Below are 16,154 nucleotides of genomic sequence, written 5' to 3' on the forward strand. Positions count from 1 at the left end.
TTGTAACAGCAATTAAATGCTATTGTACTGCTTGTTGCTTGCCTTGGAGTGCATGTCGGGCAAAAACCCCAAATTTCTTTCTAAAATTTCAAAGAAATTGAAGAAATTTGTACCTTGCAGCTGGAATTTCTACAAAAATGTCACCTCAGGATGTGTGTCAACAATAAACAGCAGCTGAAATCTGCCTCATGATGCGTGCCGGATCCAAAAAACTGAAAAGCCCCAAATTTTCTTGAGCCAATGTGGAAGAAATTGCGCAATGTCTATGAGTTTGGTAACAATTTGCGCAAAGGGCCTCCAATCAGGCAAAAACCCCAAATTTTTTATAGGAATGTCTAAGAAATTGAGAAATTTATTTGATTTGGTTGTCAATTCAAACTCCGGGAGCAAAAATTAGCAAAAGCCCCAAATTTTTGGGCAACGCGAGCTGAGATTCAAGAAGAGATAGCTGAAATAGACTGGAAATCCCAGAAATTTTGAGAAAACCCTAAATCTGAAAATTAGGGTTTCTGCACTTTTTAGGGTTTGCAGAAATTGGTAGGCAGGACTGAGAAAATGGTGGGTAGAGCTGAGAAAACGGTGGGCAGAGCTGAAAACAGCAGCAGCTCTTCCAAAAAAGCAGCTCCTCGGGCTGCATGCAGGGCTGCGTGTGGGACTACGCATTGGACTGCATGCAAGGCTGCATGCAGGCTGAAAACAGTAGATCTCGAGCTGATGACTAAGCTGGACAGATCTGGAGCAAATGGACAGATTTGGAGTTGATGGCTGAACTGGACAGATCTAGAGTAGACAAGAGACGACTCAGCTACAGCTCCTACTTCACTTCAGCAGCACCTCACAACAGCTAAAAACTCTTCCTCGAGCTGAGAACCAAGTTGGCAACAATAGGACCTTGGGCAAGATGGCACTGGCTGACGGTGGCTGAACGGAATCCGCGCATACAAGTTGCTCCGATACCAAATGTTGGAAAATGGCAGCCAGCTATGGAGAGAGAGAGGAGAGACAATAACAGCAAGAGAGTGAGCTAAAGCAAAAAGAAAGAGTTTACTTGCTAGAATGAATGATAGAGTGAACGTACAACTTATGTTTAGGTCAAGGGTTGACCTAACCAGTCTTCCACCAACTAACTAGAGTTAGGTTTATTTTACTCTAGAGCCTAGTGTCACTACTTTAAGTTTCTAAGACACTAGCTGTACACACCTTACATTGACAATTTAATAAGTGGTCCACACCACACAAATTACATTGAGTGCTGCCCATAGAATCGGCAAATTCTAACACTGGCTTTGGTTGCGTAGTTAGATCTGGATCTTTATCGGATGGATATAAAGACAGTTTCTTATATGGAGACCTACATCATGAGATTTATATGCAATAGCCTAAAGGCTTTGAGAAAAAAGACAGGAACACCTGGCGTGTAAGTTGAGAAAGAGCCTTTATAGCCTTAAGCACGCACCTAGTGAATGGTACCACAAGTTTGATGCTTTCATATATTCCCAAGGATATACACGTAATGATATGGATCCATGTCTCTACACGAAGAAGACTCGTAATGGTACCCTTATTATCTTGATACTTTATGTGGATGATATGTCGATTACTAGGAGAGCTCATGATGAGCTGGATGCCTTGAAAAGTCAGCTCAGGAAGAGCTTTAAGATTGAAGGACATGGAACAAGATTCACATAATCTTGACATGCATATCACACGCAATTGCTCTAAGGGGCTCCTTTACTTATCACCAAAAGACTAAATACAAAAGGTCCTTCAGCGCTTCCATATGCAAGATTTTGAGCCTATTGGCTATCCTTTACCTTCCATGTGAAGGTCAGTCAAGTAGATTATCCCCAATCAAATAAGCAACAAGCTAAGATGGCCAAGATCCCTTATGCATCCACAATGGGCAGTTTAATGTATGCTATGATAGCCACTTATCCAAACGTAGTATTTGCAGTGGGAGTTATGACACGCTATATAGCTACACTTGGCCGGTGACATTAAGACGCAATAGAGGGTATTATGAGATATCTAAAAGGCACTACAAATATGAGCATTTGCTATGGTGATCAAGATACTACAATCGTGGGCTACATTGATTCCGACTATGCACGACATACAGATAGTAGAAAGTCCTCTAGATGTGTCTTCACCTTTGCTAGGGATGTTTCTTGGATGGCAACGGAGAAAAAATACACAGCCTTATCTACTATTGAGACAGAGTATGTTGCAGCTACTGAGGCTTACAAGGAAGCCTTACGGTTAGGCCGTCTTGGTAATATTGTTATTCCTACACTGCATTCAAATTCTATGAGTGCTATTTAATTAATCAAGATTCCATACAATGATAAATCATAGTGAGGTTTGCTATCACTTCATCAAGGAGGTAGTAGAGAGCAAGTCTGTTGAGCTTGTCAAGATCTCAACTGATGAGAATCCTACAGACTTACTAAAAGTCTCTCGATGAAACGTTTTGCCTTCCTTGAGAAGATAATGGTCATAGGATGAGATGATGTCTATTCCTCATCCTGTTGTACTTCATATATATCTATACTTTGCCACTTTTTTCTTCTTCTCTCCTCACTAGAGGCACATTTGCCTTTAAATGGGAGATTGGGGATAAATGCATCTATGTCTACACAACCCTGCATTTACTTCACACATTGTGACCACACACCTGTACATTGTAGGTGGCAAGCATCCATCACTCTTACTTTATTCTTTATTCTTTCAATGACTATTGAATAAAAGAAGGCCAGTCACACATTGTGACTATTGAAGTTCCCACTTCTCTCTCTCTCTCTCTCTCTCTCTCTCTCTCTCTCTCTCTGCCATAGCTCTTGATTTTGCTTGTGTGCTTCCACTCAAGCTCTATCTTTCACACATGTGAGATGCGTGTCCATTATTTCACAGTGTGGGACCCAAGACCCCGAAATGTCAATTGATGTCGACGTAAAAAGTTATAATAAGTTATGTATCATAGATTCTAGGTGGTACCTGATGTCAAATTTTGGCCTGGATCAATTTATTGGCCACTAATGTCAATGGTGATATTAGAGACTAGGTATTAATTAATTAATTAATGCCAGTCTAAGGATCAATATTTGCTCGAGAATGCTTGGAAGACAGATTGGCTTAGCCACTTTAATTATTGGCTGGTAGAATTAATTTTTTAAGTACTAGAATAATTATTAAGTTGATTTTCAGAATTAATATTTTAAAATTAATTTAATAAGATGGATAATGCTAGGAAATGGGATTAAAAGACTGCCACTTGGCAAAACTTGCCCATGTAAGTGAGCAAAATGTTTTTGGGGACCGGTGAAAGTCTATTCCAACCATTGTGAGAGAAAAGAAGACTGTTAGAGCAAGGAGATGTTGCTCATGTGATTTGCAACCACCAAGGACCAGTCATGCAATAGGCAACAGCAATTTGGAGCCCTCCAAGTACACGTAACAACAACCCAAGGTCCTTTTGGTGCAAGTGACAGCGTACACGAGGGGGCAGCAACCTTAGTGGTGGTTCTAAGCTATAGGTGATAACTTCCATGGCTGTTTGAGCAAGGGGCAACAATAGTTTTTCAATCTTACTCGCGACGAAACTTTGAAATTTACTCTCTCTAAAGCATTCTCTCTCATCCCCTAGCCATCTCTCAAGTTATCTCAACAAATCCAACCATTTGAGTCATCAAAGGTGGAGATCTTGAATTTTTTTGGCTATAAACCCTAATTTACAATAGAAATTAGGGTTAGACGGCCACTTCAAGATGCCTACTTAAAATTGAGGGCTTAGGACTTGAATTCCAACAGCTCAAATTGAGAAATTTCAAGTAGATTCAAGAGGCCAACCAACCAATATCAGATTTGGGGCTGAATTTGTCTTTCGAGAAGCTGAGTGAAGGGCAATCCCCAAGTAAACCAAGGGGCAAATAGGTTTGAAGGCTTGCTGGCCAGTTTTGACAACACAAGGCACTTGGATTAGCGGAGAAGATTAGACAATCTCAGTTGTACTCCATCCATTTGCAATAAAAGCTAAATAAATACCACAAGAGATGTTGGGATGTAAAGGTCCTTTATTCACCTCCGTGTATTTTACACGTGTATTGTTATGTTGTACATGTGAATGCACCCTTACGGGCCCTAAGTATAAATACATTTTATTCTTTGTGTACCAACACATTATTGGTACACCCAAATCAGTTGGTAATCTCTCTGACTCTCACTCTCACTCACCTGCTCACTTCTCTGCTGCAAATCTTCACGCTTCCGCTACCCGCGCACTCCAACAACTGGTATCAGAGCTGAGGTTAAGGTGCTCGCGCTCCTCGCAGTCCATGCGAGACATCTTCAGTGTTCGCTCGCGCGAAATACACAGGTCGTTTTTGACCTGGCAGCTTACAGGAGTGGTCGTGTCTGACCAGCGACAGCTCACACGAGTGCAAGCGACAGTTTCTCAGCAGGTGACAGGTCAGTTCGTCGCTTCTCCAGCAGGCGACAGGGCTCGTTCATCACTTTCTGACCAGACGAGTGCAGGCGATGACCAGGTGGCTACAGGCGACAGCTCACGAAAGCAGGTGATGACCAAGCGAGGGCCGCGACTGCAGGCGACAGCTCGCACAAGGCTGCGTGGCATCTGACGGGCAGTCGCAAGGCTGCGTGGTATCAGGCGACAGGTGCAAGGCTGGGTGGCATCTGACGGGCAGGCGCAAGGTCAACGGCTGCAGATTCGACACATTTTTCTTCCAGAAATTTTTTTTTTTAAAATTTCTAAGGTTTACTGCAAGCAGCCCCTTTGCCACTCACGGGAGTTCGCGCGCGCAAGCACAGTTCTCAGATTTGGACAAATTTGAACCTGGAAATTTGGGGCTTTTCCCAGATTTGATGCTGTTTATGCTTGACAGTGACATCTGTGTCAGAAATTGCAGACATTGTGCGCATTGACCTCAATTAATTTGGGGATTTTTCCAAATTTATTGAAATTTTGCTTATCTGAGTAAAATTTCTTGGCATTGGACCAAGAAAAATTGGGACTTTTCATGTACTGGTGTAATTTTGCTCAGCTAAGTCAGTTTGGCTGACATTTGCGTACTTTTGGACCTGGAAATTTGGGATTTTGTGCAGAATTTGATAAATTTCTGCATTATTTGCCTGTGCAGTGGCTGGTTTATGTAAAAACAGCAAAGGATTATTGCTGGTTATGCAAGAACAGCAGTGTATTTGCTGATTTAGCTTGTGTTCTTGCAGTTCAGTGCATTTACACTTGTACTTGTGATAAAAATGACTGCAACTTCTTCCAGTTCTGACATTAAAAGTTTGATGGAAATCAAGCGATTTGATGGTCATGGCTTTGATCTTTGGAAAGATCGTATGCAGGGCATACTGTTCTTAAAGGATTGTGAGGATGCTTTGCAAATGGATAAACCCGCACAAATGTCTGAGGCGGATTGGGCCAGAGTCAATAAAAAGGTTGTGGCTTATATAAAGATGGGTGTCACTGATGACATTTTGACAGACATTAAGGGTTTAGACACTAGTCATGCAATATGGGAGAAGTTGAAACTACCTATGAGATCACCACACCTGTTAATCAGGTGCATTTAATGCGCAAGTTGGTGAATATGCGGCTGGATGAGTCCAAGCCTGCAGCTAAGCACTTCAGTGCATTTACTGGCATTTTAAATCAGCTCAAGGATGCAAGTTTGGATTTTGATGATAAGTTGAGGGTGATCTTTTTTATCATGACATTGCCTGACTCTTGGGAGACTTTGGTTGTTTCTCTCAGTAATAACCCCAATCTCACATATGATGGTGTGAGGGGTTCGATCTTGAATGAAGAAATTAGACGTAAGTCTAGTGGAGAAGGCAGCAACTCAGCTTATAATGTTAGAGGCAGGGCTGAAAAGAAAAATGCAAATGCTGGACAGAGAAGCAGGAGCAAGAGCAAAGGAAAAGAAAAGAGTGATGTTACATGCTATCAGTGTGGTCGAAAGGGCCACAAGAAGCCTGATTGCAGGTATTACAAGAAGGAACAAGAGAGAAAGAAGAATGCAGGAGACAAAGAAGAAAGAGGAAAAGACAGATGCATCTGAGGCAGGCAAAGGCAAGGAAAAGACCAATGTGGCCTCCAATGTTGTCATAGAGGAGCTCTCGGATGTAGAGACTGATGTATTATGTGCAGTGGATTATGATGCCCTTGTATGTCACATGCAGGATATGCAGATCACCAAGGCTGATGTGATTGATGCACTTTTGTCAGTTGATGATGGTGTCACTCAGACTTGGATTGTAGACTCTGGTGCCTCTTTCCATGTGACTCCATGCTTGGAGTGCTTTGCTACTTTTGATGCAAGCTGTTATGGCAAGGTTTACCTTGGAAATAATCATGCTTGCAGCATTGATGGGATTGGCACCATATACTTGTCTTTGGATAATGGGCAAGAACTTGTGTTGAAAGATGTCAGATATGTGCCTGCCATCAAGAAGAGTTTACTATCTGTTGGACAGCTTGACTTGCATGGTTACACCACACTGTTTGGTGGTGGTTTGTGTAAATTAAAAAGGGGTTCCATGCCGATTGCTAAAGAAACCAAGAAGGGCACTTTGTATTGTCTGCACTATAAAGCTTTGAATGGCAAGTTTCTTGCAGTTGCTGAAATTGGCTGTCATTTGGAGTTATGGCATAAGAGATTAGGCCATATAAGCCAGAAAGGACTTGATGTCCTTACCTCTTTGAAGAGGGTTGATGGAAAAGACTCTAAACTTGATTTTTGTAATGACTGTCAGTTTGGAAAGCAAATGAAATTTTCCTTTTACTCTGGTGTCTCTCGTAAGTCAAATGTCTTGGACTTAGTGCATTCTGATGTATGTAGCATGCCTTTGAAATCGTTGGGTGGTGCTGCATACTTTGCCTCTTTTATTGATGATTGTTCCAGGAAGATTTGGGTTTATTTGTTGAAAAAGAAAAGTGAAGTGTTTGCTGTTTTTAAAACTTTTCATGCATTCGTGACCACTCAGACAGGTAGAAAGTTGAAATGCTTGAGAACTGATAATGGGGGTGAGTTCACGTCTAATGAATCTAAGTCCTTTTGTGACTTGCATGGGATCAAGAGGGAGCTTACAGCCCCTTACAGCCTTTCTTCAAATGGTGTGGCTGAAAGATACAATAGGACTCTATGTGAGAGAGTGCGGTGCATGCTGTACACTGCTAATCTCCCTCATGAATTTTGGGGAGAGGCACTTAAAACCGCGGTTCACATTTGTAACCGCTCTCCAAACAGGTTCTTAAATAATGGCATCCCTGAGGAGGTTTGGTCTGGCAAACCGGCCTCATATGACCATTTACAAATATTTGGCTATGATGCTTTTGTGCATGTTAGAGATGAGCTAAGGAATAAACTTGACCCGAAATCCACCAAAGGCATTTTCATGGGCTATGGTGATGAGGGTGAATTTGGCTATAGAGTGTGCCTACCTCAGTCCAAGAAAATTGTTCGCAGCCGTAATGTTGTGTTTAATGAGGCAAAGTTGCTGAAAAGTACTTTAGCCTCTGATGAAGACATGAAAAAGGTCAAATTTCAGAATTCGCAACCACCTATTACTTCAAATGATGAGCCTCATGGTGCTGTACCACAAGCTGAAACTGATGATCAGCCGATTATCTTTGAGCCAGATGATGATGGACAGCAAATAGAAGCACAGGGAGGTCATGGACAGCAAGATAGACTTGCTCATTATGAAAATGCAAGTGCTGGAAATGAAAATAAAGGTGCTGTACAGCATGAACAGCATGCTGAAAATGGCTTACAACAGCCAATAAATGCTGAAAATAACATGCCTCCAGATGTAGATCCGATTCCTGAGAATGTAGATCATTGGGTACGCAGGTCTACACGCCTAAGAAGGCAGCCACATAGGTATGACCCCTCTTTGCATTATGTGATGCTTACTGATGAGGGTGAGCCTCTGACATATAAAGCGGCTAAGTCATGCAAATTCAGCAATAAGTGGGAGCTAGCTATGTAGGAAGAGATTAAATCTCTGTATGCTAATGATACTTGGGATCTTGTGTCGTTGCCCAAAGGAAGAAAGCCTCTTCCAAACAAATGGGTTTACAAAGTAAAGACAGTTGATGGGAAACCCAAGTACAAGGCAAGATTGATTGCCAAAGGGTATGCACAGAAGGAAGGGATTGACTTCTAGGAGGACTTCTCACCTGTCATGAAGATGACCACACTACGTGTGCTTTTTGCTCTCAATGCTATATTGGATTTAGAGCTGTACCAAATGGATGTGAAAATAGCTTTTCTGCATGGTGACATTGATGAGGAGATCTACATGAAACAGCCCGAGGGTTTTGTAGTTCCTAGAAAAGAGATGTTGGTGTGTAAACTAAAACGCAGCTTATATGGGCTAAAACAAGCACCATGGCAGTGGTACAAAAAGTTTGACACTTTTATGCTCTCTCATGGGTTTACACGCAGCCATGCAGATCATTGTTTGTATATAAAAAAGGATACAGATGGCAGCCCTATCATACTTGTTTTATATGTGGATGATATGTTGCTAGCTGGGAAGAGAAAGACTAGCTTGGATGCCCTCAAAGATCAGCTGAAATCAGCTTTTTCCATGAAAGATTTGGGGAATGCAGAGCATATATTGGGCATGAGGATTCGTAGGGATAGAACGCAGATATTGATGTTCTTATCTCAAGAAAAGTACATTGAAAAGGTACTGGACAGATTTAACATGGCTGAAGCTAAGCCTCTCGGAGTACCCTTACCTCCATACCTTAAGCTTAGTAAAGCCAACAGCCCAAAAGATGACATGGAAGCCAATGCTATGAAGGGAGTTCCTTATGCATCAGCTTGTGGCTCTCTTATGTATGCTATGGTGGCTACTCGTCCAAACATTGCTCATGCAGTGGAAGTTGTCAGCAGGTTTATGTCAAATCCTGGCAAACCACATTGGGAGGCTGTCAAGTGTATTCTTAGACATCTGAAGGGTACACAAAGAAAGTGTATTTTCTATGGGCAGGGTGAACTTAATCTGCAGGGTTATTGTGATGCAGACATGGCAGGTGACTTAGACACTCGCAGGTCCACTAGCGGGTATGTCTTTACAGTTGCTGGAGGGGCCGTCTCTTGGTGCTCCAGGTTGCAGAACATCGTAGCACTAAGTACTACTGAAGTTGAATACATATCAGCTACTGAAGCTTCTAAGGAAGCTACATGGTTGAGCAGACTCGCAGAGGATCTCGGCATGTCTATGAGTACTCCAGTGTTGGGATGTGATAGCCAGAGTGCTGTGTATCTGGCTAAAAATGCCATGTATCATTCACGCACAAAACATATTGATGTGCGATATCACTTTATCAGACAGATTCTGGAGATGGTCTAATCACATTGACCAAGATCAAAACACAGGACAACCCTGCAAATGTTCTCACTAAAAGTCTAGGCAAGGCTCAGCATGAGCATTGCATACGACTAGTGGGAGTTGGTTAAAGGTTCACTCTGGACCTTTAAGTGGGAGGTTGTTGGGATGTAAAGGTCCTTTATTCACCTCCGTATATTTTACACGTGTATTGTTATGTTGTACATGTGAATGCACCCTTACGGGCCCTAAGTATAAATACATTTTATTCTTTGTGTACCAACACATTGTTGATACACCCAAATCAGCTGGTAATCTCTCTGACTCTCACTCTCACTCACCTGCTCACTTCTCTACTGCAAATCTTCACGCTTCCGCTACCCGCGCACTCCAACAAGAGACGCCACTTTTGGGGCCAAACAAGCTATCCATTGTCAAAGATTAAAGTGGTAAAGTGAGCATTTCAATTTATATGAATTAATTACTTCTTGTAATTAGTGTTAAATCAAGTTATTGCCACCCTATCCAAGGAGGAAGGCTGGTTTTATCATTTGTCCCAAACAATTTAGGTGAAAGTCCACTCCTACATTTCACACTAAGCAGCCTATTTCCTCATTTTTGAGCAAGCATTTATTGCCATATGTAGGGGCCCCAACACCCCCCTACCACCCTCAAAATCCGTTTGGTCTCCTTTGGCCTTCCGCTACATCCATGATTTGAGAGGAGGTGTTACCAATCACGTATATCATGCATGACCATCTCTTGTTTGTGAGCCTTAGTCTTAAGTCAAACAAAAACATTAGTAGTTCTAACAATGTATTCATCTATCAGTTTAGTCGCCCTAAACGCTTTGTGTGGAGGCCCACTCTTGCATTTCACACCAAGCAACTTCTTTTCCTCATTTTTGGGCAGGCATTTATTATACTTCCATGGCATTTTTATGTAGGTTTGACCTACATTGAATGCAGGTTGGCTAGTTTCAACATTTTTTCCTATTTATAACTGCCTTGCCACTCTACTATTAGTTACTCTTAGTTCTTGTGTCAACTCTCCTCGATCATCTTCATCTCCTACCTCCGTCTGCAGCCTCTCTAATGCTCCATGCTACATGTAGGGACTGACTAAGACCAGCCTTGTATCTATGAGAGTGCGCAGTGGAAGAACATGAACACGGAGAGAGAAGGGAAGAGAAAGACTACAATAATGAAATAAGAGAATGGAATAAGAAAATAAATGTACTAAACTCTGGGTGAAAACTCAATACAATGATGATTGCACACAGCCCAAGATGTCATTGAGGGCACCAAATCAAGCTAATGACAAAAGGCAACACCTCTCTAGATGTCAGAGAGTGCCAAAACCTGAAAAGAAGAATGATAACTAGCCAACCCGAAGTAGGCTATAGAAGAATGGACGTGTGAAGACAAAGGAGAACTTACTAAAGATGGCTTGAGGCCAAATTGGTAAAGCTTGAGGAGCTGAGGGTGAGGTGGTATTTGTGAAGAGGAAGAGGTGTTGGTGTTCAAGACGGTGGTGAAGAAGGCGGCATGTGTGCTCCTATCAAAGACCCAACAGCATCAGCCGTGTCTGTGGAGGTGTGGAGACAGCTCATGGACTTGAAAGTTATCCCTACAAGTCGTGAGATTTTTGAGTTAGAAGTCTCCCCAAAGGATTGTTCGAGAGCTTCTACTTGCCTATTGGCTTTGAAGTTGCAAAAAAATGTGGCATTGATGCTCTTGGTGTGCTTGAATAGGAGCTTATATAAAGGAGGATGCACATTGGCAAGAGGAAGAACCAAGGCATAGCAGCCAGAAACGTCAGAAACGTTTAGAAACGAAATGTCAGAAACTTGTTTCATAAGATTCTTTGAAGAGGGGATAAAATAAGAAACGCTGGTTTTTTAATATAAGGATTTTTAACAGTTTTGACTAGGGAAAGAGGTTCTACATCTCTATGGAAATCTCTCTTAAACAAAGAATGGCCAATTAAGCTTGAGTGATAATAGAGTCAATTGAGAATAATACGTAGCATATCCATGATCCGTTATTGACTTGTCAATTACGTCAAAGTTAGTCTTTGGACAAGCTATACTATGGTTTAAAACTCAAACATTATGATTCGTGCATATCATACAAAGAAAATTGAAATTAACATATAAATAGCCTACCTACAATATGGACTGAGTAAATTTGTAACATCATGATTCTCATTTCAAAACAAACTGACAAAATGTCAAAATCGAGAATGAATAATAATATATCGTAAACAATTCATAAATGAGACTAAAGTCGTATAATATTTAACTCTTAAGACAAGAATAGATACTAGATTGACAAAGTCCAATAACTAAACAAAATCACAAAAGAATCAGACTCTCGTCCAAAATCTTGAGCCCTCACAAGTCATAACACATCATCATCATCGTGTTTAGCATTTCCTAATAGTTTTTGTCAAAAAAACAATATTTTGGGTTCCAACTACCAAAAAAAGAAAAAAACACCCACATTTTTTATTCTCAGAAACGTTTCATAATTTTCAAATTCAAAGAAACGCGTTTCCTAGCTGCTATGAACCAAGGTGATGTCAATGAGAGATGGAAGAATGGACTTGTGAAGACCAAGGAAAACTTACTAAAGTTGGCCTAAGGATGAGTTGGTGAAGCTTGAGAAGCTAAGGTCGAGGTGTTGTCAATGAAAAGGAAGAAATCATGGCATTTGAGAAGGTGGTGGTGAAGAAAGCAACATGCATGCTCATGTCAAAGGCCCAACAACATCAGGTGTGTTTGTGGAGGTGTGGAGGCCACATGGCTCATGGACTTAAAAAGTTATCCTTGCAGGTCATGAGATTTTGGAGTTGAAGTCTCCCCAAAGGATTGTCCAAGAGGTTCTACTTGCCCACTTGCTTTGGAGTCGTAGAATTGTATGAGGCTTGGATAGAGAGTTCGATTTTCTAAGATGAGAACAAAGAGTATGGAGAGATTATGTTCGAAGCTGAGAGTTGCCTTGTATTCACTATACCTAAAGAGAAGACTTTCCCATTGAGCTTTCCTTGCAAAGTTGTAGACATCAAGTTCATTGAAGAGTGAACTTTATCATGGACACGCCCCTAACACCATGCTCCATCAATCATGGCAAAAAGTCTCTGATGTTGTGACTTGCATTGAGCTACAAGGAAGCTATATATTCCTCTCTATATGAGCACCACCTCTTTTTCAATTGTCTATTGACTTGTGGTATATTGTGATTATCAATGAGCTAGGAGTTTCTTGCATGTGCTAGGGTCTTAGGTGGTGCTCTCTCTCTCTCTCTCTCTCTCTCCATTTCAGGTTCGCAATATTTTCAGCATTTTTCTTCATCAACCTCTGCTCTGAATAGTAGTTATTGCACTTGGATCTATCTCCAATGGATGACACACTCCAATACCTCCCTCAGTCCACTCCCATGAGAGTCATCAGTGGTTGGATTGCCTTGCCTTTGAGCATTGTGTGCATATATTCATTTCCATCCAGCATTCATTTAGTTTCATCAAATTGTCTTCTACCTTAATTTTATGTTTTGTGCCGAGTTATTGTGTTTTAGACCTATAAGTACATTCTATATGTTCTCAATGCAAACTCTAGCATATGTTTACACCTTCTACATCAGCTATCAGCATCTAGTTTGGTGGTTTGTTGTATAGAGAATCTCTTGAAGTGTATTGTATTTTAGTCTTGTTCATACATTCTATGTTTTCTCAATGCAAACCCTAGCATATCTACCCACCTACATCAGCTATCAGTATCAAGTTTGGTGGCTTGATATGTACATGATCCATTGAAGAATGACACACTCCTACAGCTTCCTTCAGCCCATTCCCACAAGACACCATGGCTGCTGTACACATCTCCACTCCTAGGGCATTCCTTGCATCACACACCTAGCATACTCAATTTGTTTGTTGAATTCATTTCAAGCATTCATTCTCTCTTCTAAATGAAGCCATGAATCATTGTCAGTAAGGGTGCTAGAAAAAAAGGAGAATGCCCATATGGTGGTGCCAAGGCCTCTATAGTGCTCGGGATGCCTACATATTGGCAAGGCAAAAGACATAGGCTCAAAGAAGTTGCATGAATGACACGAAAGCCGGACAAAGCTCCTAATGCCCATAATTGGCTCACTGTAGGGCTCAGAAGTCATGTGTGGCCAACTTCCTAACAATTATCTTTGCACTCTTCCATTAAGGTCGCTCAACAAAGGAGTATCAATAACCCATGAGCTTCAAAGCATATCCAATAGAGTCTATGGGACATGGCACTTAATGGAGACTGTATCTCATGAACTTCAACTTAAGTCTTGTGGAAGGATGACTCTAACATCACCAAGGATGCTCCTCCTCTACTTTCCCTCTAAAAGAAGCAATGAAGCTGAGGACAAGCACTACTCATATGGGGAGAATGTGACCACTGTACTCCAAACATTGTTCTAACTGACTACTAGCAGGCAGCCAAAAAAGCCTAATAGTGCAAAAACCACAAGCAAAGGATATGCAAACTCCAGCCGCAATGATCACATGGCAGCAGAAAATGAGAACCAGCCCCTAATCCTGCACCGATTGTATACAAGTCAATCCAACTAAAGGCTTTTTGGGAGCACAATAGCCCCAATACCATAAGTCCTTATTGCTTTAGTGCTCCAGCTTTTCTGCTCTCAACCAGGTGTCATGACCACAACACTATCCTGCTCAGGCACAGTTAGTACTCACATCCAGCAGCAGTGCTTTGTGCGTTCCTGCCTCCCTTGATGCATTGCCATGCCCAGCTCTCTAGGTTCTATTTACATGTTTTCAGCATTTATTCTCTCTTTTCGATACTCTTGATTTTTTGTGAACGGGTAGTGAAGATCAGTAGAGGTTGGCATTACATGTATCTAAGAAGCATGAGTAGAAACTTGGCAGAACCACAAATTCTTGATCGGCTATCTACACAATATAGAGGTCAGCTGTCCCATAACACCAAATAGCATCCCTGAATGTAAACCCTTCAGTTCTAGCTCTCAAGACAAGCTGTAAGGTGCCTACATAAGAAATTCACCAAAACCCGTAGCTCCTCCATGCACTCACAATCAATTGAAAGACATCCCACATGAGATAATGATTTTCCTAGCATTGGCCAGCACCACCTATTGACCACCAGCCATTGCTAAGCACTCTCTTGAAGATATACTATAAGGATTGTACCTAAATACAAATCACCAATGAAAGTCTAGGGCCAGAAACCTAACACTATCCCATGGCAGTAAATCTACTCTGCTGCACATGTACACATGTCAAACAACATTGTCATTCATTGAGAGCACTGTGCACATCTGGCAATAATAGAGATATTTTGCCTTACTGCATTTGCGTGCTCATATAAACTACAATATAGCATTATGAACTTCATACTTGCTTGATCAAGATCATCAAACACCTTAAAACCACATAAAGAAGTTAGGAAGTCAATGATGCAAAAGAGCAAGTTGCTGACCTAATTCCTCAAGAGTTGAGGGTGTAGAATCCGTCTTTTCTGTCTGGCTTTTCTCTTTCTGGGGCTTTACAATACCGAAGAGCTCAGCATCAATCTCAGCATCAATGTCCAAGTCCTTGTCTTTCAAGAGTCTTCTGTACACCTTCCAGGTTGCTTTCCATACCTAAACCTCTACTCAAATTACACTTGGCATCTCTCTCTCTCTCTCTCTCTCTCTCTCTCTCTCTCTCTCTCTCTCTCTCTCTCTCGTAATGGATGTTATATTTATAAAGTACTAAACGACAAAAGAGTTACAAAAGTCATGGCAAAGATGCAGAGGAAATTGCCATATGCCAGGGAAGTTCTCTCTCTCTCTCTTTTTTTTTCGTAAAATCTCTCTCTCTCTCTCTCTCTCTCTCTCTCTCTCTCTCTCTCTCTCTCTCTCTCTCTCTCTCTCTGTGTCTAAACAAGGAGAACTTCATGGGCAGGAGAGCGAAGGGACTTACAATAACATGGTCTTGGAAAGTTGCCTTCCTCCGTTTCTTTATGCCAGGCGGATCAGGAAGAGATGATGGGAAGGCCATCTCCTTGAAATCATAACGCCAATAATTGTATGTCTTCCTCCAGAAATGTTTGGCTAGTGGCAATAGCTTCATAAGTTATATCAGACAATGACACCTGAATGCTAATCCAGTTAGGCTGAGATCATTTACAAAGACTAATCATAAAGTCATAAACCTACTCTTATAATTTCAGTGTAAATTAAGAAACTTGGGAGCGTATGTTAGAGAATGGTTTTCCATACAACTAAAGGATGTCAAGATATGTTTACAGCTGTTGGGCCTCTTTGGCTTCTTTGCAATAGTCTTCTTTAGCACTCTGAAGGTTGGTTTACATTGCACTTTAGGCTGTTCACTTGGTGCCTTGTGGCTGGGTGGACCTACAGATGAATCAACTTGCTGAAGTGTTAGAGATTGATGACTAAATTGATATGACAATGGAAAATTTCTCACCTTGCATTGTTTCAACAGTAACCAAAGATTTTAGGATGGAAAGGAAACCCTAGCACATCAAGAATTCCAGAACACTAAACTGTTGGGATTGATGTGGTTGCCATTTGCTTCTGAGACAGTACCTCAACAGAAGACCACAAAGTAGCAGTTGGGATTGATGGCAAGCTCTGAAACTTCAGCAGATGGCAAGGTGTAGGTGTGTGTGTTTGTCAATGTGGTTGTGGGTTAATGCTATAATATGTGTGTATTTAGGTGAGTAGGTCTTAGCGCACAATAGGAAGAAATGAAAT

General features: G+C 41.4%; 1 protein-coding gene across 10 annotated transcripts in view; it reads right to left on the reverse strand.

Moving 5' to 3' along the window:
• The window catches only part of EMB2735 (embryo defective 2735), a 96,457-nt gene that overhangs the window by 16,951 nt on the left and 63,352 nt on the right, over positions 1-16,154 (reverse strand). For 6 of the 10 annotated variants that reach the window (XM_087662022.1, XM_087662021.1, XM_087662020.1 and 3 more), the window contains exons 3-4: positions 15,358-15,529; positions 14,873-15,035 (exon numbers count right to left, since the gene is read on the reverse strand). In XM_087662022.1, coding sequence (XP_087518148.1) covers positions 14,873-15,035; positions 15,358-15,507 — 313 coding nt within the window. In that variant the 5' untranslated portion in view covers positions 15,508-15,529. Of the gene's footprint in view, positions 1-14,872; positions 15,036-15,357; positions 15,530-15,656; positions 15,792-16,154 lie in introns of all 10 variants that reach the window. The other 4 variants (XM_087662024.1, XM_087662023.1, XM_087662017.1 and 1 more) reach the window with 2 other exon arrangements.

This window comes from Lygodium microphyllum, chromosome 21 (assembly GCF_053477565.2).
Source record: "Lygodium microphyllum isolate KBCC chromosome 21, Lygodium_microphyllum_v1.1.10, whole genome shotgun sequence".
NCBI lineage: Eukaryota > Viridiplantae > Streptophyta > Polypodiopsida > Schizaeales > Lygodiaceae > Lygodium > Lygodium microphyllum.